Below are 24,020 nucleotides of genomic sequence, written 5' to 3' on the forward strand. Positions count from 1 at the left end.
GTTTGCAATATGTAGGGCAGAGTACAAAGGTCAGTGTGTTTTTATTGCAGGGGGTAGAGGTCAGTAATATGTAAGACAAAATGGGGATGTCAGTAGTATGCATGACGGACAACTGGGGGCTGCAGTGATTAGGGCAGAAAACAGGAGTCAGTAGTATTTAGGGCAGAGTGTAATTGGAAATCCCTGACTGCTATTAGGAATGTACAGATTGCTTGAATCTTTGCTCTTTTTTGTACTGGTGTTTCTTCTTTTTGTGCTATTGAGTCTGCAGGCCAGCAATGCGTGTTTTGAACCTACCCCTTTCTCCCAGGAGTTTTGAGTGAGAGTCAATAAACTCCTTTTTGTTTGTACCTTAACCACTTGCTACCCGCCCGCCGTCAAATGACGGCGGAGCAGTGTAGCTATTGTTCTGGGACGCCGTCATATGACGGCGCACCAGAACAGCCTCTCTCGCGTGCCCCTGTTGCTAGGACACGACGCGATCCCGATCTCGGTAAAGAGTCAATGACGTGCCTCTTTACGTATGTGATCGACTGTGTCCAATCACAGCAGGTCACATATAAATGAGGAAGTGCCGTTATTCGGCTTTAGTCGCCTCACACTGTCAGTAGCGGCTCCTCCTCATAGGGGAGACAAATACAAATAATCAGGGCACTGATCATCAGTGCCCTGATTACACAAAATGTAAATAAATTGCCAATTACTGCCTACCATCAGTGCCCGCCATCGGTGCCCACAATCAGTGCCCACAATCAGTGCCCATAGTACTGCCAGTCAGTGCCCATCAGTGCCTACTCATCTAGGCACTGATCGGTACTGACTGGCAGCACTATGGGCACTGATTGTGGGCACTGATGGTGCTGCCCATCAGTGCTCATCACTGCCGCCCGTCAGTGCCCATCAGTGCCACCCATCAGTGCCCATCAGTGCCACCCATCAGTGTCCATCACTGCCGCCTGTCCGTGCCCATCAGTGCTGCCCATCAGTGCCGCCTCTCAGTGCCCATCAGTGCTACCTCTGAGTGCCCATCAGTGCCACCTATTAGTGCTCATCAATGCTGCCTTATAGTGCTCATCAGTGCCGCCTATCAGTGCTCATCAGTGCCACCTATCAGTACCCATCAGTGCAGCATATTAGTACCTCTTCATCAGTGCCACCTCATCAGTGCCCATAAGTGCCACCTCATCAGTGCCCATCAGCGTGGCCTCATCAGCGCACATCAGTGAAGGAGAAAAAATTATTTATTTTCAAAATGTATTCACAGAAAATAAGAAAAACTTTTTTTTTCAAAATTTTCTTTTTTTTTTTTTGTAAGAAATAAAAAACCCAGAGGTGATTAAATACCACCAAAAGAAAGCTCTATTTGTGTGAAAAAAATTATAAAAATTTCATATGGGTACAGTGTAGCATGACTGCGCAATTGTCATTCAAAGTGTGTGGTTAATGTGACTAGCACCCATCACTTCATATGGCGCTATTGCCTAAGTAATCCACACCCTGAGATAAAATAGCAGCCCATCCTGTCTCTGGGTCTTACCAGCATGCTTCCAGGACACAGGAGGTTGCTACATGTGTTTGAAAGGAAATTTAGATTCCATGAGATGTACATATTTGCTTAAAACTGACATTGTTTTAATTTTAGAAAAAAAAAAGAGAAAAAAATACTGTTTATATTGCACACATTAAAATGTTTGTTGAGTGAATGTTACCTTTAGAAAGTGTAAGTTCACAATGCAAAGAGAATGTTACTGAAGCCGTGAATACCTAATCATGTATGAAGGAAAAACAGGATTTTTACTAAAACATCTTCCAAACTTAGTGTACTTTGCTATATCTTCACAAAGCCTATTATTAAAAAAAATGATATGTTATATGATAATGTAGTCCAAAAAATAAAAAAAAATTATGTGTTCTACAGGGGGAAAAATAGGAGTATACTAACATACACATGTGCACACATACTCATATGCACAAAATACACTGTGCCAATGCATGGAACTTGGAATTTAGTTGTCATAGAAACAGAGGTTTTCATAAGTCTACAATGTTGATAGACTCTGCATTTGGACCAGGGTTCAATTAATAATATTATATTTCAGTATTTCAGACTAGTCAAATTGCTATTTTTATTTGTAACGGTTAGGAAATTAGAAATGTATAAATGGATATATATATATATATATATATATATATATATATATATATATATATATACTGTATATATATATCTCATATTATTACCATATTGCTAACAACATAATACATTTTAAATCTCACCTTGATAGGAAGTCAGGGAAAGCCAAACGTACTGGATAGCCATGACGTATAATTTTCACCATCTCCAAAACTCCAATATATTGTAATTGTGCTGACACATAAAAATTATCGAAGGTTTCCGCCAGTTTAGAACTATTAGGCTTAATACAATGCATAAGATGTAGCGTGCTACCTTGTATCTTCCCAATCAGTTCTGTGAGAGATTTCTGCATAGTAAAGACAAGCCTTGTTCATTAGAAATGTTAACAATATATACAGTATACATAAAATCTTCCTTTCCTTTGTCATCAAATATAAGGGAATGACTCAGTTTTCCAAAAAATTAATTACTGAAATTACCTACCCTGAGTTGTATGGTCACAGTAGTGGGGCCTCCACGTTCCAACTTTTGAAGAAATGAGTATGATCCTTTTTTTTTCAACAACTGAAGAAAAAAGTATGTAATATATCTTTTATTTCCACCCATGATTAAGTACCAATATATTCCTCAGCACTTTAGGAATATAAAAAATATTGTTCAACACAGTGTTTCTTAAACTATGGGTCATGACCCTAATAGAGTTGTGAATATGTTTGGAATAAATAAGTCACCACCTAAAAGCAAATGCCCCACCTGCCATATTACCTGTGCATAACACTGCCCTCCCTGCAGTTCCCAGACCTGGATCAATCTATGGATGATGGTGGACATAGGATGACACCATCACCTTGTCATTTTGTTCCACCACCAGCAGTCTTGCAACTGCATGTATTCTAACACGCAGAAACAGAAGTCCTATAAAAAGACACTTCCTGATCCTGCACAATACATGACCACACCAGCCAGGTCAAAGCCTGCCAACATCTTTTGCTTTTGTGAGTTAGGGTCCTTTCACACGGTCAGTTCAGTTTTTTTATCCGCTCAGTCACTTTTTTTTTTCTTTAAACGGACTAGGATGCACTTTTGTAGGGTCCATTCCATATGTTCGTTTTTCATCCATCCATTTGCAGATGAAAAACTGACATAATGTATGTCTATGGGATTGCGGACATTAGCGGATGACATCTGCTGACATCCGTTTTTGCGTCCGTTCCATTTTTTAAACGGAAGAAAAATAGGGTTCTGTTCCGTCTCAAAAAACGGAACTGAATGGAATGGACGCAAAAAGGATGTCAGTGGATGGTCATCCACTAATGTCCGCAATCCCATAGACATACATTATGTCCGTTTTTCATCCGCAAACGGATGGAGCAAAAACGGACATACGAAACGCCCGTGTGAAAGGACCCAAACTTTCACTGTGAGGAGGTAAGCAGGGAAGGCCTGATGGCTGTGACAGGGTGCTGCTGTGCCGGATTCCTTCTCTTAAAATAATTTAGAAATGTACCTTTTCTAGGTGTTTGTTTGGAACAGGCCTCAGACAGACTGCAAGCTACACTGAACAAATTGAAATGAGAAGAAACTGGATATGTCCCCACTAGGAGGAACATGAGTGTTTCCCCTCATTGACATAAAATGCAGAAACCCAGCTTACAGATCCTTAACAATTTGTTAGGACAGACAGTGTTCAAATATAGTTCACAGCTAAAAAAGAATCTGCCAGCACAGTTCAGACAGGGTTAATTATGGTAACCATTAGCTTTTTAGTCCCCACTGCATTGCAGAGCCCCGTCTGCATAGAAAAGGAAAATTTCAGTTTTGGAGGTTTTTTTTTTTTTTGGAAATGAGCAAGTAAAATGTAAGCAGCAATTTTTATGCTCCAAAGGTGTAATACTGTCAGTATATCAGACCTAAACCATAAAATTGCATGGCATGAGAGTCATTCTTCAGTTCTAATTAGCAGGAAGTAGAGCCTGAATATATAAAGGACACCAATGACTTCCCCTACTGTATGTACTTATTCATTTACAGACTATATAGATTACCAAGGTGTTTTTTTGTTTATAAGAATATGTACAGTATCTCACAAAAGTGAGTACACCCCTCACATTTTTGTAAATATTTTATTATATCTTTTCATGAAGAAATGACAGTTTGCTACAATGTAAAGTAGTGAGTGTACAGCTTGTATAACAGTGTAAATTTGCTGTCCCCTCAAAATACCTCAATACACAGCCATTAATGTCTAAACTGCTGGAAACATCAGTGAGTACACCCCTAAGTGAACATGTCCAAATTGGGCCCAATTAGCCATTTTTCCTCCCTAGTGTCATTTGACTCGTTAGTGTTACAAGTAGGGATGATCGAACGGTTCGTGTCGACCATCGGTTCAACCCGAACATTGACTGTTCGAAATTCGGCCAAATTCCGAACTTTTTGCGGAAAAAGTTCGGAATTCGGCAACCAGAACCGACCAAAATGCAATGGGACAGGAACTGGGCTTTAAAAGCCCGTGATTGGACCAGAAACATCAGTAAAAGCCAATTGAGGGGGCAGGAGGATACTAGGAATGTGATTGGAGTGACTAGGGGGTCCAGAGACTGTGGAAGAGAGTGGAAGCAGTTCTGTTACTCCTGCTGCAAAAGTGTCATTTAGCAATTATTAGTGTGAGGAAAGGGATATCTAGTGTAGTTAGGGTACTATATACCACTATAGTTAGATTCAATAATCTAGTTTCTGTAGGGAAAGTGTTAAGTGTCAGGGTGACCGTAGTGTAGGGTGAACTGACTCTGACTGCTATGCCAGGGTGACCAAACTCTTCCATTTCAGGGTGACCGCCATAAGAAAAAAGATCATTTTTCTTAGAATTTTTAGTAGAGCAGGGATGGGGCTCCGCTCCTTGTATGCCAGGTTGACCGAATTCATCCATGTCAGGGTGACCACCATAAGAAAAAGATCGTTTGTCTTAAAATTTTTAGTAGAGCAGGGATGTGGCTCCGCTCCTGTCACACCTAGGCGTTTTTGTTGCAGGCGTTTATTGGGCTTTTTTGTGGACGTCTTTGGAGGCACATATATGTATAGATACACATACACACATGTAGGTGTGAAAGTAGCTGAACCCCATCCATGCGCTAATGAAATTATTTGCAGGGATGTGGCTCCGATCCTATCACACCTATATGTGTGTATGTGTATATACATATATGTGTGTGTGTATATATACCCCTATACAGAAGTTCAGATGTTATGCCTGCCTCCAAAGACGCCCAAAAAATGCCCAAAAAATGCCTGCAACAACACACCTGGGCGTTTTTGTTGCAGGCGTTTATTGGGCATTTTTTGGGCGTCTTTGGAGGCAGGCATGACATCTGAACTTCTGTGTAGGGGTATACATACACACACACAAATATGTATATATACACATACACACATCTAGGTGTGAAAGTAGCGGAACCCCATCCATGCGCTAATGAAATTATTTGCAGGGATGTGGCTCTGCTCCTGTCCCACCTATGTGTGTGTATGTGTATATATACATATATGTGTGTGTGTATATATACCCCTATACAGAAGTTCAGATGTCATGCCTGCCTCCAAAGACGCCCAAAAAATGCCCAATAAACGCCTGCAACAAAAACGCCCAGATGTGTTGTTGCAGGCATTTTTTTGGGCATTTTTTGGGCGTCTTTGGAGGCAGGCATAACATCTGAACTTCTGTATAGGGGTATATATACACACACATATATGTATATATACACATACACACATATAGGTGTGATAGGAGAGGAGCCACATCCCTGCGCTAATAAAAATTCTAAGAAAAATTATATTTTTTTCTGGTTCTGGACATGCTACAGAGCTGAAACTTCACAGGTACACGTTTTAGACCCCCCAGACACTAAATCCAAAGAGATCTCATTTTATTTTTTTTCAATAATTTTTTCAATAATTGTCTCTCTATCAAAAACGACAATTTTTAAGAACTTTTTTTTGTGTGATTAATAGTCCCTGGGGCATGAACCAGAACCCTAGGCACTTTTCAGGGGCATTTATTGGGTTGTAGGGCTTCAAAATTGTGTTTTTTGATTACCGAAGTTCGGGTCCCATTGATTTCAATGGGGTTCTGGAATCCGAACCCGAACTTTCGGGAAAGTTCGGGTGTTCTGGACGAACCGAACTTTTCAAAAGTTCGATCATCCCTAGTTACAAGTTCTCAGGTGTAAATGGGGAGCAGGTGTGTTAAATTTGGTGTTATCGCTCTCACTCTCTCATACTGGTCACAGGAAGTTCAACATGGCACCTCATGGCAAAGAACTCTCAGAGGATTTGAAAAAAAGAATTGTTGCTCTTCATAAAGATGGCCTAGACTATAAGAAGATTGCTTGAAACTGAGCTTCAGCACAGTGGCCAAGACCATACAGCGCTTTAACAGGACAGGTTCCACTCAGAACAGGCCATGCCATAGTCGACCAAAGAAGTTAGGTGCACGTGCTCAGTGTCATATCCAGAGTTTGTCTTTGGGAAATAGACGTATGAGTGCTGCCAGCATTGCTGCAGAGGTTTAAGGGGTGATGGGGGGGGTCAGCCTGTCAGTGATCAAATTGGTCTGCATGGCTGTCATCCCAGAAGAAAGCCTCTTCTAAAGATGATGCACAGGAAAGTCTGCAGACAGTTTGCCAAAGACAAGCAGACTAAGGACATGGATTACTGGAACCATGTCCTGTGGTCTGGTGAAACCAAGATAAACTTATTTGGTTCAGATAGTGTCAAGTGTGTGTGACGGCAGCTAGGTGTGGAGTACAAAGACAAGTGTGTCTTGCCTACAGTCAAGCACGGGGGTGGGAGTGTCATGGTCTGGGGCTGCATGAGTGCTGCGGGCACTGGGGAGCTACAGTTTATTGAGGGAATGACGAATGCCAACATGTACTACGACATACTGAAGCAAAGCATGATCCCCTCCCTTCAGACACTGGGCCGCAGGGCAGTATTTCAACATGATAACAAGCTGAAACACACCTCCAAGAGGAACACTGCTTTGCTAAAGAAGCTGAGGGTAAAGGTGATGGACTGGCCAGACCTAAACCCTATTGAGCATCTGTGGGGGATCCTCAAACGGAAGGTGGAGGAGTGCAAGGTCTCTAACATCCACCAGCACCGTGATGTCTTCATGGAGGAGTGGAAAAGGACTCCAGTGGCAACCTGTGAAGCTCTGGTGAACTCCCATGCCCAAGAGGGTTAAGGCAGTGCTGGAAAATAATGGTGGCCACACAAAATATTGACATTTTGGGGCCAATTTGGACATTTTCACTTAGGGGTGTACTCACTTTTGTTGCCAGTAGTTTAGACATCAGTGGCTGTGTGTTGACTTATTTTGAGGGAGCAGGAAATTTACACTGTAAGGCAAGCTGTACACTCACTACTTTATATTGTAGCAAAGTGTCATTTATTCAGTGTTGTCACATGAAAAGATATAATAAACTATTTACAAAAATGGGAGGGGTGTACTCACTTTTGTGAGATACTGTATATTAAGCTAATCAAAGCTATGTATTGAGCTGCAAAACTGTAAAGAGACTATAGTATATCTCTAAATATTTAATACTTTGGTATAGAGCCTACTGGATTGTAGAGTTCTGAAGCAAGCCTGTGTAGGGTCTTGCAACCCATCTTTGGTAACTGATAGTTTCAGCCCAGCACTGAGCAGATATGTTGAGGTGTGTTAATATCAGGGGAAACATTATTCAAGCTTGTGCCGTACATTAGGAGAAAGTTAATTGCTCTCCTAACCCATACCTGGGCACTCATCTTCCCTGAAGAAAAGGTAAAACAGAATATGGGCAAAATATTTAGTGCTAAGATGCTATGCCACATCTCTGCTGACATGGCTAAATAGTGTTGAGAATAAAAGCTTGCAATTTGCATTAGTATAGGAAAATGTTATTAAAGGGTGTTTTTGTTCGTGTTTTTTTTTTTTTTTTTTTTTATTAATGAAGTTTTCTCAGATGCTCTTCCTATCCTTTTTTCTGTCCATTTCCACCAGAATAATAAAAAAGGGTCATTTGACAAGCCTAAATTTTGATGCTAGATTAGAAGAGAATTCCAGAATTGGGTCTTGTGTCTTATGTGAAAAGGCCTAAAAAAGTTGGAGAATTACATTCTGCATCCAGTGTCTGATGTGTTCTGATATAGTGTAAAACAGTAAAAAAAAAAAAAAAACTTTAAACAAAAATAAAATTGACCCAAAACCATTATTGTATAAAAGATAGTCCTGTATGTGTGTGTTTATGTGCTTGCAATAGAAATGAATGATAAAGCACAGCTATCTGCTATACTACTGTATTCCAAGTGTAACCAATAAGCATCATGCACTGACGAATACAAAACAGAACAAAGGTATTTTTTTAACAGCACATAACCTTGCTGGATCTTACCTTACTAAGTTCCAGGATCTTTTTGGTCTCTCCATTTGATGTGGTTAGTGTTTTTTTAAAAAGTAAGGCTGCTTTGGGTCCTCTGAGCTTCAAAGGTGGATATGGGGGTATAAGTGATCCTGTTTGAGTCAGCTTTGACTGAAACATCTGGTTGACTATCACATTTTCACTGGCTATGGGAAAGGGTTAATAATTAGTAATATATAAAGAGTTTGCACCTCTGTACTTTCTATTACTGTAAGTAAAGTTTTGCAGGGCTCAAGCTTTCTGTGAAGACTTGTTTTTAGATAATGTACATACTTTTTTGTCAGCTATTAGTGGCCTTTTTCTACAATAAGGCGGATGGAACATCCTGTGTAGGCTTGTATGCGGATGGATGCTGGTATTGTGGGTGGGACATAGAGCATATGGGTGGACAGGTTACTAATCTAAATCACAATAAAAACAATATTCTTTCTTAGACGGTTGTCACAAGAACAAGTCTCCCAGTTGGAAGATATTTTCTCTATTCCTATCCCAGTGACAACTTGAAATTTTGGATTTTCAGAGGGGGTGAATCTTTCCAACAGGAAAACAGACAGCTATATAAACCAAAATAAACATGAGAAGGGTTCTAACCCTAACTAACCTACTCTATAAAAAAATATTTTGGCTGTAGATACATTACAATGTATGAAAATGAAAATATGAACCTATGCATTGCCTATGTGCCGCCACTTGAGATTATCATTTCAGGTACTTATATAGCGCTGTCAATTTATGCAGCGCTTTACATATACATTGCACATTCACATCAGTCCCTGCCCTCAAGGAGCTTACAATCTAAGGTCCCTAACTCACATACATACACAGTAGGGCCAATTTTTTTTAAACAGGATCCAATTAACCTACCAGCATGTCTTTGGAGTGTGGGAGGAAACCCACGCAGGCACAGGGAGAACATGCAATCTCCTGGCAGGTAGTGTCGTGGTTGGGATTTGAACCAGCGACCCTCTTGCTGCTAGGTGAATGTGCTAACCACTACACTACTGTGCCGGGATGAAGGGTAATGAATATGTTTTACCATACCTTCAAGTTTTAGTTTTACATTACTGTACTATACCCGAGAATTACATTTTTTCCCCAACCTGGTGGCATTCCTACTATAACTACCGTTAAAATCTCTAAAAAGTAGTAATGGGAGTGGGTGTGGTGCTGCTATTTATCCCACAAATGTGTATAAAATACAATCAATGTGCCATGAATCATTAAAAAATATAAAAAAATGTATAAAAAACATAAATATCAAATACCAAACAATATAATCAAACGTGCATAAATGAAGGCCTCTTTCACACGGAGCGGACCGTATTGCGATCCGCTCCGTCACTTTTTTATTTTTTTACGGACACGCATATCATCCCATCCGTTTGCAGATGATATACGGACATAACGTATGTCTATGGGATTGCGGATGTCAGCGGATGACACTGCTGACATCCGATTCTGCGTCCTTTCCGTTTTTTAAACGGAAGAAAAAATAGGGTTCTGTTCCGTTCCAAAAAATGGAACAGAACTGAAAGGACGCAAATGGGATGTCAGCGGATGGTCATCCGCTGACATCCGCAATCCCACTGACATGCATTATGTCCGTATATCACCTGCAAACTGATGGGGTGATATACGGACATACGGAACGCCCGTGTGAAACAGGCCTTAAAGTTGCATGCAAACTCCACAAAGGCGGTTTGTGTCAAAATAACACTCGTGCTACGCACCCCCCCCCCCCCCACCAACCAATCCTCTTCTAGAGGGGTAACTCACGTTCTCAGTACCAATAGTTGTTTGTAAATGTCCCCACAGAAGCCTTTATAACTTTATCCTGCCTTTGCTATTATGATATTTATGTTTTTTATATCATTTTTGATATTTTTTGATGATTCATGGCACACTGATTGTATTTTATACACATTTGTGGGATAAATAGCAGCACCACACCCACTCCCCATTGCTATTTTTTTTTTAACTTTAGACACCTACTCTGGTAGTTGTTTCAGTGGGGACAGCAGCTTTTCTTCTCTTTTTATATATACATTTAATTAATCCATATTTAATTAGTCCATAGTGTGGATCTATTCTTTCCCCTTTTCTCCTAGTATTAAAATCAACCTACAAATCTTTACTGATATAAGTGTAGTAATTTAAAGCTAATGACTGGCCAAACTGGAACATTGGCTGTGACATAAGGGTAAGAAACAGGTATTTTAGGTTAGTTCTAGTGAGCAATAGTGCGCTATGACTGCCAGAGATTTTCCAGCTGTTTCAATCCTTCCCTTACCATATGGAAAATAATAAAGTCTTACTATCATAATGTAATTGAAATCCTACAAACAACTACAGTGGCTCCAAGAGGGTTTATGTATTGGGAGATGCCTAACTGTATTTTGCCAGTGAGAAATCTGCTAATCTCCAAATCATTTATAGAGGAATTCCAGGTATTGACATTTTATACATAGCTACATTGGTTCAGCTTGGACCAGTGCAATTATGTATATACCACACCTGGGTCATGCCTCTGGAAGCTGGAATTCACTGATGCAGACTTGTCCAGTGATCTCCACTTGTTCCAGATCCTATGTTAAGTAGCTGGCCAGATGCATTCAGAACATAGTAGGTGTGCCACTCGGCACAGGTACCATTCAAAGAATGCTGATTAAATGAGTGTAATGAGTATGAAGAATAAGAGTAGGTAAAAAAAAAAGATAAGGTTTATTGAATCAAATTATTAAAATCTATACATAGGTACAAAAATAACAACAAACATGTATAAAAAAGACATAATCAGGGTGATTGCATTCAAATCTATCGCATGTCAGTGTCAAGGAAAAATCACTGATTCACAATGCAGTAGGAGCATCCCGACATGTTTCGGAATCTGAAAATGATTCCTTCTTCAAGGAAATATTGTTAGAACATGCACCCGTCTAAATTACATCACAATGCGATCATGTCCATATAAGCCCGCAGCCAAAAAAGTTGGTATGTGTCCACTGAACATATGTACGCATTTGAACGCAATCACCCTGATTATGTCATTTTTATACATGTTTGTTGTTGATTTGGTACCTATGTATACATTTTCATCATTTGATTCAAAAAAACGTATCTTTTATTTTACCTATTCTTATTCTTCATACTCATTACACTCATTTAATCAGCTCTGTCCATTTAAATACCCCTGGGATACCCTTCCTTTGCCATTTTCCTAGACGTTTTGGGGAAGGGACTTGTGCTGACTTAGGTACACCCACTTATCTGCCTCCTGTTTATTCAGGGAATGATTTGCACTTTTTGAATGAATGCAAGGTGTCCTCTTATTGGGCAAGTTGCAGAGGTGGGGTGGTGACATCAAGCTCTCCAGGTTGTTTAAGAGAATTCTTTGAAATCATTCAGAAAATGCAAAGCATTGTATGGATGGTGTCCCTGCCTAGCCACCAACCTCATGTATTTAGAATGTAGCAGGGTAGCCACTCAGCACGAAACCTGGAAGCTAGTGGAGATCACTGGAGTAGTGGTGTCTACTAGCTTCCAGGGGCATCGGTCAGGTATGGTAAATACATAGTTACATTGGTCCAAGCTGGACCAATGCAACTATGTAAAAATATAACATAACTGGAGTTCTTCTTTAATTGTTGGTGTGAAAACTACACAAGAAACCTATCATACAAAAAATAACAGTGAACAATTTTAACTTACTTTTCATGACAAAAAGAAGATTCTGAGATAGTACATCTTTGTTTTTCTCAATGGCTCCAAAAATATCATAAGTCACCTAAAAACACAAAGTCGCAATCATTACTGCTTCCAAATGTGTTATTATTCATACCTTCAACAGTTTTTTTTATTCATAATGTGTATTATTACAGTCACAGTGTATCTGTTTACATGTAGATAGTACTAAATAGGTTAAATGTATTAGTGGGAATGATGTATTAGGTGGACAGTGAAAATCTAATGATATATCTGTCATCACTGAGAGAAAGACACATCTCTTTACTACATTTATTAACAATTATTTGCACTGCACTGTAAATGTTGCATGGAGAGAAAACCTAAGGAGGCAATTTAAATGCCTTCTCACAGTATACATATTTATGTTGGACTCCTTTAGAAGATATAAGATCAATAAGTTCTTAGAATACTTTCACATATGGATAAGCTGCTGTTTGTAAAATTTACTGAGCAAGAACATAAATAAATATGCAATAGTTTACTAAATCCGGGGTCCTTTTTTTTTCTAGTTTATGTTTCACTGGGAATAAACTAATTGGCAGCCTTAAACAATGCCTTGAAAAAGTAATTATACTCCTTGAAATTTTCCACATTTTGTCATGTTACAACAGAAAACGTAAATGTATTTTATTGGGATTTTATGTGATAGAATAACACAAAGTGGCACAAAATTGTGAGGTGGAAGGAAAATTATAAATTATTTTCCAATTTGTTTTACAAATAAATATCTGAAAAGTGTGTCGTGCATTTGTATTCATCCCCTTTTACTCTGATACCCCTAACTAAAATCTAGTGGAACCAAATGCCTTCAGAAGTCACCTAATTAGCAAATAGAATCCACCTGTGTGTAATTTAATCTCAGTATAAATACAGCTGTTCTGTGAAGCCATCAGAGGTTTGTTTGAGAACATTAATGAACAAGCAGCATTATGTAGGCCAAGGAACACACCAGAAAGGTCAGGTATAAAGTTGTGGAGAAGTTTAAAATAGGGTAAGGTAATAAATAAATATCTCAAGCTTTGACCATCTCACAGAGCGCTGTTCAATCCATCATCTGAAAATGGAAAGAGAATGACAAACCTCTGAGGGCTTCACAGGAAAACTATTAGTCATGCACTCCACATATCTGGCCTTTTTGGAAGAGTGGCAAGAAGAAAGCCATTATTGAAAGAAGGCAAAAGAAGTCCCGTTTGCAGTTTGCGAGAAGCCATGTGGAGGACACAGCAAACATGTGGAAGAAGCTTCTCTGGTCACATGAGACCAATGAACAATGGTTTTCCTCTTGCCACTCTTCCATAAAGACCAGATTTGTGGTGTGCACAACAACTAGTTGTCCTGTGGACAGATTTTCTCACGTGAGCTGTGGATCTCTTTAGCTCCTCCAGAGTTACCATGGGCCTCTTGGCTGCCTATCTGATTAATGCTATCCTTTCAATGCTAGCCTGTCAGTTTACGACCATGTCTTGGTAGGTTTGCAGTTTTGCCATACTCTTTCCGTTTTCGGATGCTGGATTGAACAGCGCTCCATGAGATGTTCAAAGCTTGGGATATTTTTTATTACCTAACTCTATTTTAAACTTCTCCTCTTCTTTATTTTTTTTGCTCTTAAAATCAGAAATGGCTAAAACTTTGTCATATTTTAAATGTTGTTTCCTGTGAAGAAACATCTTTCCTCCTCCTGTGTTGTGTGATACCTGTCACATTGAGAGCAAGGGAGGGTACATTTTCCTCATGATAGCATAGACAGAAATAAAACACAGACTGTGGTTCTCAACCTTCTACACATTGCTTTTATTGCTGCAATTACCCCCTCCCTTTCTAAACTATTGTTTAGTCCCGTTTAAAAAGGAACAATCACTAAACTTGGTTCGGGTTCAAAATAATTGTTGAAAAAAGTAATACTAATGAGACAGAGAGCTCCTCTGTTGAAACATCCCTAATGGTGGAACGTTTGCTATAGCTGTCTAAATGGTCATTATGGAAACCGGGGATGAATTGGCCTAGTGCAGGATTCTCCTCTCTTGCTTTCTCACTGAAACAGGCAGTGCCTATTAATGCACTTAGTTTAATGCTGGTGTCACATGCTGTAAACCTTTTAATATTAAACAGTTAACAAAATCTAACTGTTGCAAGAGAGTAGTGTGAAGTGTTGGTTTTCTGCTATTGCCCAGCATCAAGCCATTTATGTAGACCAACCTAATGTATTTTTCATTGTAAACAGCATACTTGTTTGTGCATTGACTGCAGCAATTTTGCACTGCAGTTATACAATGTACAGTAAACCCCCCTCCATTGCGGGAGTTACGTTCCGGACCCACCCGCGAAAAGTGAAAATCCGCGAAATAGAAAAACCCTATTAAAATACACTGTAGGCATGGTTTTGTTACTGTCACTGTACTTTTAAAAGCATTTTAAGGTCTTTAAACACACTTTTAAAACAATAGAAACTAATTTAAACGCATAAAAGATACTGAGAGACAGAGCAAAAGCTATGGAAAACACAAAAATATTTAATTTTCAATGATTTAATTAGTAAAATAACATTACAGAAAAAAACGCAATATACCGGGGCCGCAAAAACTGAACCGTGATGGAGCGCGGGTTTACTGTATCCCTTTTATGAAACATTTTTTTTTTTTATCACAGTTATCCCAGCATACATCTTTTCTCCTTAAAAAATAATTTTATGACATTTGCTCTCTCACCCCTTTCTCATTTGCTTCCTCATCCCTTTCTTCTATGCTCACCTCCAGGACATCTCCATAGACTCTCCTATTCTCAAGAACTTCCTATCTTGACCCATACAGGTATCTCCCGCTATGTCTGTCTTTAGGCAGTCCCTTAAAGCTCATCTTTTCAGGAAAGCCTATTCCACCTTTACCTAACAACTGGAATTGTTCTACCTCCATATGCTCATCCCTCACAGTTATTACATTTGTATCACTTGCTCTTCCCTTTTAAATTATAAGCTCCTATGAGCAGGGCCCTCCTTACCTTATTTTCTTGAATTGTATTATAACTGTACTGCCCCCTTTATTTCTTTAAAAGTTCCACAAACTGTGAGGGCTATACAAATCCTGTACAATGCTATTAAAATAATAATAGCTTTTATTAGCAGTGTCTCTCAACTCTGGTAATGTAGGGATATAGAAAAAGCAAAGAAAAAGTGAGCATTGTAAAACTATTCAGCAACTGGCACACAAAAGGTGAACATACAACCTCCAAGAGACAATATAACAAATGGTGTGCAGCGCTCCACTGTGATTAATAAACAAAAGTCCTGTTGAATAAATACAGTCCCAATATATAAAATCTGTGATGTGACTTAAAGGAAACTTCTGTATATACCAAGGTAATTCCAATAGTATGTGTGATATGTCTAACCTCTCCCCAGAAAGCAGAAAAAAATCTAGCATCAAATAAACACACTTCACCCAATGTGCTTGGAAAAAGCCTGTCACAATCATGCACCTCCGCCAATCTAAACACTCACCAGATGGCAAACAATGATATGTCTTAGATTGTTGCTATAAAGCGAAGTGTCATCCTGTTCTGGTGTATTGGTTGAGTGTTGTTCTCCAGTGGGATAAAGCACTGTACAAAAAAAGCTCACCAGCGGGAGCCCAAATGATGCTTATATAGTGTAGTATTTTATTAGTCTTAAAATCGAATACATTAGCTGCAGCATAAACTCAACAAATGGCCAGAAAAAGTACAAAGAAGGCCACTGCTCAGCTTATAAGCCCCTCGATCTCACTGGAGATCATCACACAATCAATACACCAGAGTAGGATGACGCTCAGCATGTAGGCCCCTCGATCCCACTGGAGACCATCACTCAATCAATATACCAGAGTAGGATGACACTTCGCTTCATAGCAACAATCTAAAAAAGACGTATCATTGTTTGCCATCTGATGAGTTCTTAGATTGGTGGAGGTGCACTGTTGTGACAGGCCTTATCCAAGCACATTGGGTAAAGCACTTTTATTTGATGCTGGATTTTTTCTGATGTCTTTTTCTGATTAGTTTATTGATGTCAATAAACTAACAAGAATCAACATAGTCAGTATGGTTGATGCAATTGGGTGTAGTGGGAATCACGATAGGGTGTAGTGTCATGAACAGGAAGTGACGACAGTAGGTCGATAGGAAATTCCTCAGCGGGTGTAGTGGGTGGAATTGGGTGTAGGAGGAGGAGACATCGTTATAAAAGGAGATCACTTGCGATTGGCCCTAGCTTCTGAAGATGCTCTGTGGGAGGGGCAAAACACTTCAAGCAAGGGACCACAAGCGAAGTTACTTCTGTTGGAACGCACGCCACAGCGAGGTCCACCATAGATATTACTGTAAGCAATTACTTTTCTTTTATCTTGTAAGTGTATTAATTTCATTTATATATAATTTGAATAAACCAAATGATTTTACGCTATGGATGCTTTCCTTTCATTCCTATAAATATAATCCATGAGCATTTACTATGGAGGAAGAAGGAATATCATCATAATTACCCACGGTATTGCCTTAAAGGCTCTACGTGTGAAGGAGGAGTAGTATCACAAACACTCTTTGTGCTGAGATAACTGTTATATGCTGGTTTACATCTTATTATCAGTGAGTGAGAATTCAGGAGGGGAGCACAGAGTGGCACGTTGATTTCACTTATCTATTATCAAGCACAAGTACTTTGAAAGCACCAAAGGACTTGAATCTATGCACTGCACTTTAAGGTGAATGGATTTATTATGTATTGTTTATGTATTACATGAAATATAGTTTTTGGTTATGCACAATTTTATACTTAAGTAGAAAGGCTATATAAATAGTTTTGTTGAACTGAAGCGCCCAACATGGTGATTATGGAAAACCTATACATTGCATGTTTTGGAAAACAGATAGCGTATATATTAGAAGGCATTTAGAAGCGGCGCTGATTTATTTCACCTTTATCATATCACACATACTATTGGAATTATCTTGGTATACACAGAACATTCTTTTAAGTCACTTCACAAATTTCATATATTGGGACTATATTTATACAATAGGACTTTTTTTATTAATTACAGTGGAGCGCTGCGCACCACTTGTTGTTATAATGTAGGGATATAGTTTTCCCCAGGTTCATTCAGTTATGAAATACATTGGACTGGGTTTCTGGGAACAGTGCTCCGTCTGCTAACAAATCTCACTGAATAAAGGCTTTACAGAGATTAACTAATAAGATTACATGCAAATGAGATTTAACAGCAGCTTTGGGGAGAACTAATCTAATTTTGCGAGAAAGTATGTATTTGTTAATGATCATTCTCTGTGGAAAATGTTAATATTTAGCTGACTTGAAATAATGAAATTAAACATATTTTACAGAAAGCAGATACAGTAAACAAAAAGTAATCTTTCATGAACCTGTCGTGATTGCATTACAGTATATCTTTCATACCTGAAACTCTGAACACTGAATGTGGTGATGTGCCTGCCCTGGGACAAGCCTCTGTCCTGGAACTTATTCAGCGGTACTCTCCATTATTATTTGAGAGTCTCTGCTGTGACAAGTTACAGGAGTAATGACAGGCTTCACCTAATACATTTTAAGAGTTAGACCAATTGTCATTTTTTTAAAGGAAACAATTGTTACCAGCATATTTTATATCACTTATCATCTTTGGCAATTCAGTATACATTTTGCTAACCAATTACTTTTAACACAACTTTTAAAGGATAATTGCAATTTTCTAAAGTAATCCTTTACCTGGCTCCTGCCACCTTCTACCTGCCAACTACCTGCCTATTAGCACGTCCATTGCCCCAAAAATCTTATATTTACCTGTCCTTGGTCCTGCCAAATCCCAATGCAAGCCACAAACCTCATTTGATGTACTATCTGTACAATAGGCAAATCGCTTTTCGTTGTATTCATTAAACCTTAAATAATCAGCAAGGAACAACAAAATATCAGATAACAAGTAACATCAATGCCCATTTACCGTGGCCTGCTGTTTTTATTTTAAAACTTTCTAGTACTTCCTAAAAAAGGAACCTCTCATTATAGGTATCTAGATGCTGCCTTTTTTTTCTTTTAAAGCTTCTAATTTCAAAATAAACCTTGAAATGCCAATAAGAATTTGGACTTCATATAAACTGTTACCTTACTATAGTGCCAAAAAGTTAGTTGAAATGAAAATGACTTAATCCAGCATTCATTTTGATGGGGAACCTCAAGCAAAAAAACAAACAACAAAAATTTACATTGTGTCCTCTCCAAAAAGGAAAGGGAGTTGCCATGAGAGTGCCCTTTCCTTCCTGAATCATATTCGACCACATTCCCTCAATACTGATAGGGGAGAGGGCCTCATTCCCACATCCCTGGCCAGTAGATTAGGGAGTCTGGAAGGAGAGTACCTAATAGAATCTGAAGGCCCTCTTTAGAATAAGGGGGGGGGAGCAGATATCAAGCTGCCCTATGCGAATACATTTTGGGTACTAATTCACAAAAGCATTTAAGATGTAAATAAAGACACAGACGTTGAAAAAGTATTTTGTATATATAAAAATACAAAAAACAAAATGACGTCCATGACATTATGCAGTGAAGTGGATCCACTGCCAACAACGGGGAAAGACACACCACTGACACAAACATAACAACAACCCACACCGATGGACGTCTCCCTTTAGACCAGGGGTACTGAATTAAGATTAACGGAGGTCCGCTTAGTAAAATCTTCTTCCAGCAGAGGTCCAAATCACATGTTTATTATTTGATTCATATCCTTTACATTACAGCACCCTCTCCTAGGCATTCCAATCTCTGTAGCTGGGGAACGCAGGTGAAATTGCACATGTTCCCGTCCCGCAGAGGAACACGCCACACTTCAACACATGCGTGCTCCAAACCGCATGGTCCTGCAGCACTATGCAGCTTGGTGCTGCGCAATTTAAAAAAAAGGGCAGGGACTTGTTTCCCTGCATTTCTCATGGGTAGTGCAGCCCGTTAAAATGAATGGGCTGACCTACCTGTGACATGCGCAAGCAAATGCGCATGCACAGATCTGAACCGAGCCCCATAACACAATCACATCCTTACATCAGTTCCACAGTGTCCACTGCACATCGCAATTCCCTTCCCTTTACATCAAGATCCCCCCTTGTGTTCTCATACCCCCCTGATATCAACACTTTTCCTAGCTCCCTCATTACAGTACTCATACCCCCACATTGTCCTCAGCCCCCCATTACAGTCCACATCCCCATTACAGTCCCCAGCTCCCCCACATTATTGTCCTCAGCCCCCAATACAGTTTTTAGCTCCCCCACATTACTGTCCTTAGCCCCCCAAATACAGTGCTCAGCTACCCCACATTACTGTCCTCAGCCCCCACATTACTGTCCTTAGTCCCCCCACAATACAGTCCTCAACCCCCTCATTACAGTTCTCAAGACCCCCACATTACTGTCCTCAGCCCCTCCCCCCATTACAGTACTCAGTTCCCCTCATTACTGTCTTCAGCCCCCCTCTTTACAGTACTCAGCCCCCCTACATTACAGTACTCAGCCTTACCCCCCCCTGACATTACAGTACTTAGCCTTAAACCCCCCCTCCCCACATTACAGTACTTAACCCCCACACATATTACAGTACACAGCCCCCACACACATTACAGTACTCTTCTTTGCAGTACTCAGCGTCTCTTCCCCTTTCTAAATTACATCTCCTCTACCTTACACAGACAGGAGGTCGCAAGGCACAGCAGGTCTAAAATGGAGGACAGAAGCTGCAAGATGGTGATTGGTTGCTTAGACTGCCCTTCATCTTAGCAAGCAATCACTGGCTTGTTTACCGCGGGCAGTTCCCGCCCTCCCTCCAGAACTGTGTCGCCTCCCACTGTCGGCTCTGCGAAGAAAGCTTCACAGCTGAAAGGCTCCTAAATGGCACGACCACTGCGGTCTGGGAGGTAGAGCGATTGAGGCCGGACTCAGATCGTGGGCTTTAGACCCCCAACAAAAATAACAGCAACCTAGGTGCCTAAAAATGTCCAGTGATGCTGATTAACATGAATTACCAAAAATAGTCATGATCATATATAGTCAATGGCGTCATTCTAGATATTCCTGGCAATTTTCCAAACAGAAGCAGGCAAATGAAAATAAAGATGCTTTTTTTTTTCCTCCTAAATGTTACTTTGGCTCCTTTCACACGGTCCGCATTCCGTTGCAGACCGTTCTCTGCTCAGCGGGGATCGATCCGCCGATCCCCGCTGAGCAGGCGGATGACAGCTCCGTCTCCGCACTATGTGCGGAGACGGAGGTGTCAGAGCCCCGCTGCTCTCTATGGGGAATCGGATGAGAGCGGACCGCCTGTCCATTCTCATCCGATCCCATCTGATCCAATCCCCTGGACGGATGGAAAATAGGGTTTCCATCTGTCCGGATTTCACGGACAGGGTCAAATGTGGATGGCAGCGGGTGTCAGTGGACATGTCTCCGGTGACAACCGCTGCCCCCTAGAGATGCATGGAGGATCCGATCAGATCCGCCTAAAAAACTGACAGGCAGATCTGATTGGATCTTTCGTGTGAAAGTACCCTTCGGCTGTGTTACATCCTTTAATAAAGGACTTTGATACAAGCAGTTCCCAGCTACTAATGCCCTTCTTTTTTACCAAAAGCTTGCAAACCATAATTTTTTTTGCTCTAAAAATAAAATGTCTGCTTTAAACAAAGCGGTGGGCAGAAAGTGATACACTGATAAAATTCAGTATATATTACATTGGCTAAACTATTTATTTATTTTAAATTTAAAAACATTGAAGAGGAAAAAACTTAAAGCGCTGTGATCAAAACATGAATTTGAAGGGCTGGTAAAAATAAGGAGTCACAGGCTGACTAAGGAAGAGCTTTTTCATGAGGGAAAAAATGAGCGCAATTTCTGTAGGTTAATAAATACTCTGTCTTATAATTGCAGTATGAGTACTGGACTCCTAATTAAGTATAAAGTGCATAAATTAAATAAATGAATAAATTGCTAATATTAAAAATATATTGTTGATATTAAAAAACATTATATGTGAAAAAATAATGAACTTATCAATAATGATCCAAAAAGTGCTAGTGCTTGAAAGAGTGGTTGGGAAATAAACGTGCAAAATAATGCTAAGTGTTGTCAAAGTGCAAATGCAATATATCTCTCCTGTTAATGGCAGCTAATTGATTGCTGCTAATCCCAATATATATTATATACCCCTAATGATATCCTGCAATTCATTATTTTTGTGTATACTGTATAGGTTTTGACCAAATCGATCCTCCAATTAGGAGAGTGCTGGTGCAATAAACTATATTTATATTAAGAAAGTGCTGATGCAATTAAATAATGATGTGTGCGCAAATTGTACCAATTAATATATTAATAACCACAATAAATACAAGATATAAATATGACAAAAATAAATAGATTAAATATGTGAATTATAAAAGTCCATCAAACAAAGTCCATATTAAGTCATCCAGTGACAAAGTGCAAAGTGCTGATTATCCAAACACAAAGTGTATACAGTGTTCACACGTGCCTTATTATTTTGCCTAGATCAAACTCACCAGAGATTTTCCTGGTAAAATTATAAACCAGCAAGCATGCATAAGCCAAAACAGAGATCAGCCAGGAACCTTTTCTCCTTAATACATGGTTATTCACCCCAAGATGGGTCAAAGCTTAGGATGGTCCATATGAGAAAACATGAGAAGGAACGCCAACCATAGTGTTATATTGTATGACACTCGTTTATTTGTAACACAAGATTAAAAACACTCACATAAGATGGTGTCTACCAGACACTAGGAATCTGCATGTGTAAAAAAAATCCTCCGCTGCTCGGGTCGCCGTACAGTAAACCACGAGCATGGATACAGAGTAACAGTGGTATTGTTTCAGCGTCCAACTACTTACTTATTTACACATAGTACTGCTTGCAATATGGTAAAACATGAAAATCACAGTACACTATAGTTTGCACAGAGGAATATGTAGGCTTTGGTGTTAGTCCTGCTGGTCCTTTACTCTTGCTAGAAAGATTAATGCTGTTTATACATAGAAGAGAATTCTAATGTCAAAAACCAATCTGATTCCTGGTTGAATTTTCCATGACAGCACTCTAAACATCCATTCTGCTTTCTCCAGTAGATAACACCAGAGATTTTTGAAGTAGTACCTACACCGCTTGATCACTTTCCTAATGGTGTCAGCTAACAGCATGTATATAAGTACAAACCATTTTCATAACACCATATGCAATGATTTTCAATTGTATTTATTAGAATTTGTAAAAGTTTCATTTTATTTGCATACTCATATCTGACTACTAGACTAATACCAGCTAAGGTCTTTTAGGCCTGGTTACCAGCAATATGAGATGAGAATTGCTTATTCCAAAATGTTTATTGTCCAAAGGACCTGTGCCAAGTGGATTTTTGGGAAAACAATCAGGCTGGTGTACTAGAAAGATTGTCCCAGTTGCTATTATCCATCTTTACACAAGCAGCACCAGCATCATCTATTGGCTCTGGTCAGCTTTTCCTCCCTCCATAGACACAACCATGATGCCTGGCCATGCACAATCACACTTCTGTCTACACCAGATGAAGATGGTGACTGCGGGGGAACTCCCCGTGTATGTCTATCGGCAGTTTAACTTTCCTTGATTATACGACTAATTTATTCATAATATTCATAATAGTTTTCTTACAATTTACAGTTCCCAAAAGTGCAAATTAAGAAGGCCATTAAAACAATGCTCTTTTTTATAACTATGGACTCTGGGGTTCGTCACAGAATATTTAAGGAGCATCAGGGTCAGCCTGGTCTAAATCATGATCTGAGACAGCCATACTGATTACTCAACTGACAGTAATGTGAGATTGCTTCAGTGCTTACAAACATTAACTGCATTACTTATTAAAACACAGTTCCCGACTATATATTTTGAAGGTATTAATAAAAAAATTTAGCTTTTAAGCATTTAAAAAATAGTGTATTAAATAAGATCTCTTATCAGGCTTAAACATTCATTTAACAATGAAAGCATGCCAGAAACTGAAAAAAAAAAAGTATTACTTATTTTCCAAGAAAACACAAAATAGCTTAAGTAAGTGTGAATCAAAGGCAAAGACAAGGTTGAACAGCACGAGTCTGGAATGTACCTTGTGACTGTCACAAGAACCCAAGAAATAATAATTAGCAGCGCTTACACATGTTTGAGAAAATGGCAAATCTCCTTGAAGCTAGGTATTTGCTGGCATTCACATGTTTCAAAGTTAAAGGAAACTACAATTAAACTGGAAGTTGCTCCTGGGAAAAAGCCAAGGTTCATAAAATCCCAAACAGAATATTGTTGTGCATATATCTTGAAAGAAATGAGACTTTAAAAAGAAAACATGATAGAGGAAACAAACACTGGATAATTTAATGTGATGTACTGTAGGTAGAAAGGAGCTTGGCTGGAATGTGGGGGGGGGGGGGGTTATCAAGTACGAAGAGGGGGTGGTTCACCTGTTGTTGCAGTAATATCATAATTATTTATGCCAAAAAACAATAATATTTGCTTTAAAACTTACAAGTGATCACAAAACTATTCTGAGAAATGTCTTGGCAGTAATGAAGTAGCAGGAGCCCGCTTCTCATTTTAA

The 24,020-nt window shown here is 39.3% G+C and overlaps 1 protein-coding gene across 4 annotated transcripts in view; it reads right to left on the minus strand.

The window, feature by feature from the left end:
• The window catches only part of MYO16 (myosin XVI), a 539,163-nt gene that overhangs the window by 91,432 nt on the left and 423,711 nt on the right, over positions 1-24,020 (minus strand). For all 4 annotated transcript variants that reach the window (XM_082247038.1, XM_082247037.1, XM_082247039.1 and 1 more), the window contains exons 24-27: positions 12,304-12,379; positions 8,569-8,741; positions 2,621-2,701; positions 2,278-2,483 (exon numbers count right to left, since the gene is read on the minus strand). In XM_082247038.1, coding sequence (XP_082103164.1) covers positions 2,278-2,483; positions 2,621-2,701; positions 8,569-8,741; positions 12,304-12,379 — 536 coding nt within the window. The remainder of the gene's footprint in view (positions 1-2,277; positions 2,484-2,620; positions 2,702-8,568; positions 8,742-12,303; positions 12,380-24,020) is intronic.

This window comes from Pelophylax lessonae, assembly GCF_965119305.1.
Source record: "Pelophylax lessonae genome assembly, chromosome: 2".
NCBI classification, from domain to species: Eukaryota; Metazoa; Chordata; class Amphibia; order Anura; family Ranidae; genus Pelophylax; species Pelophylax lessonae.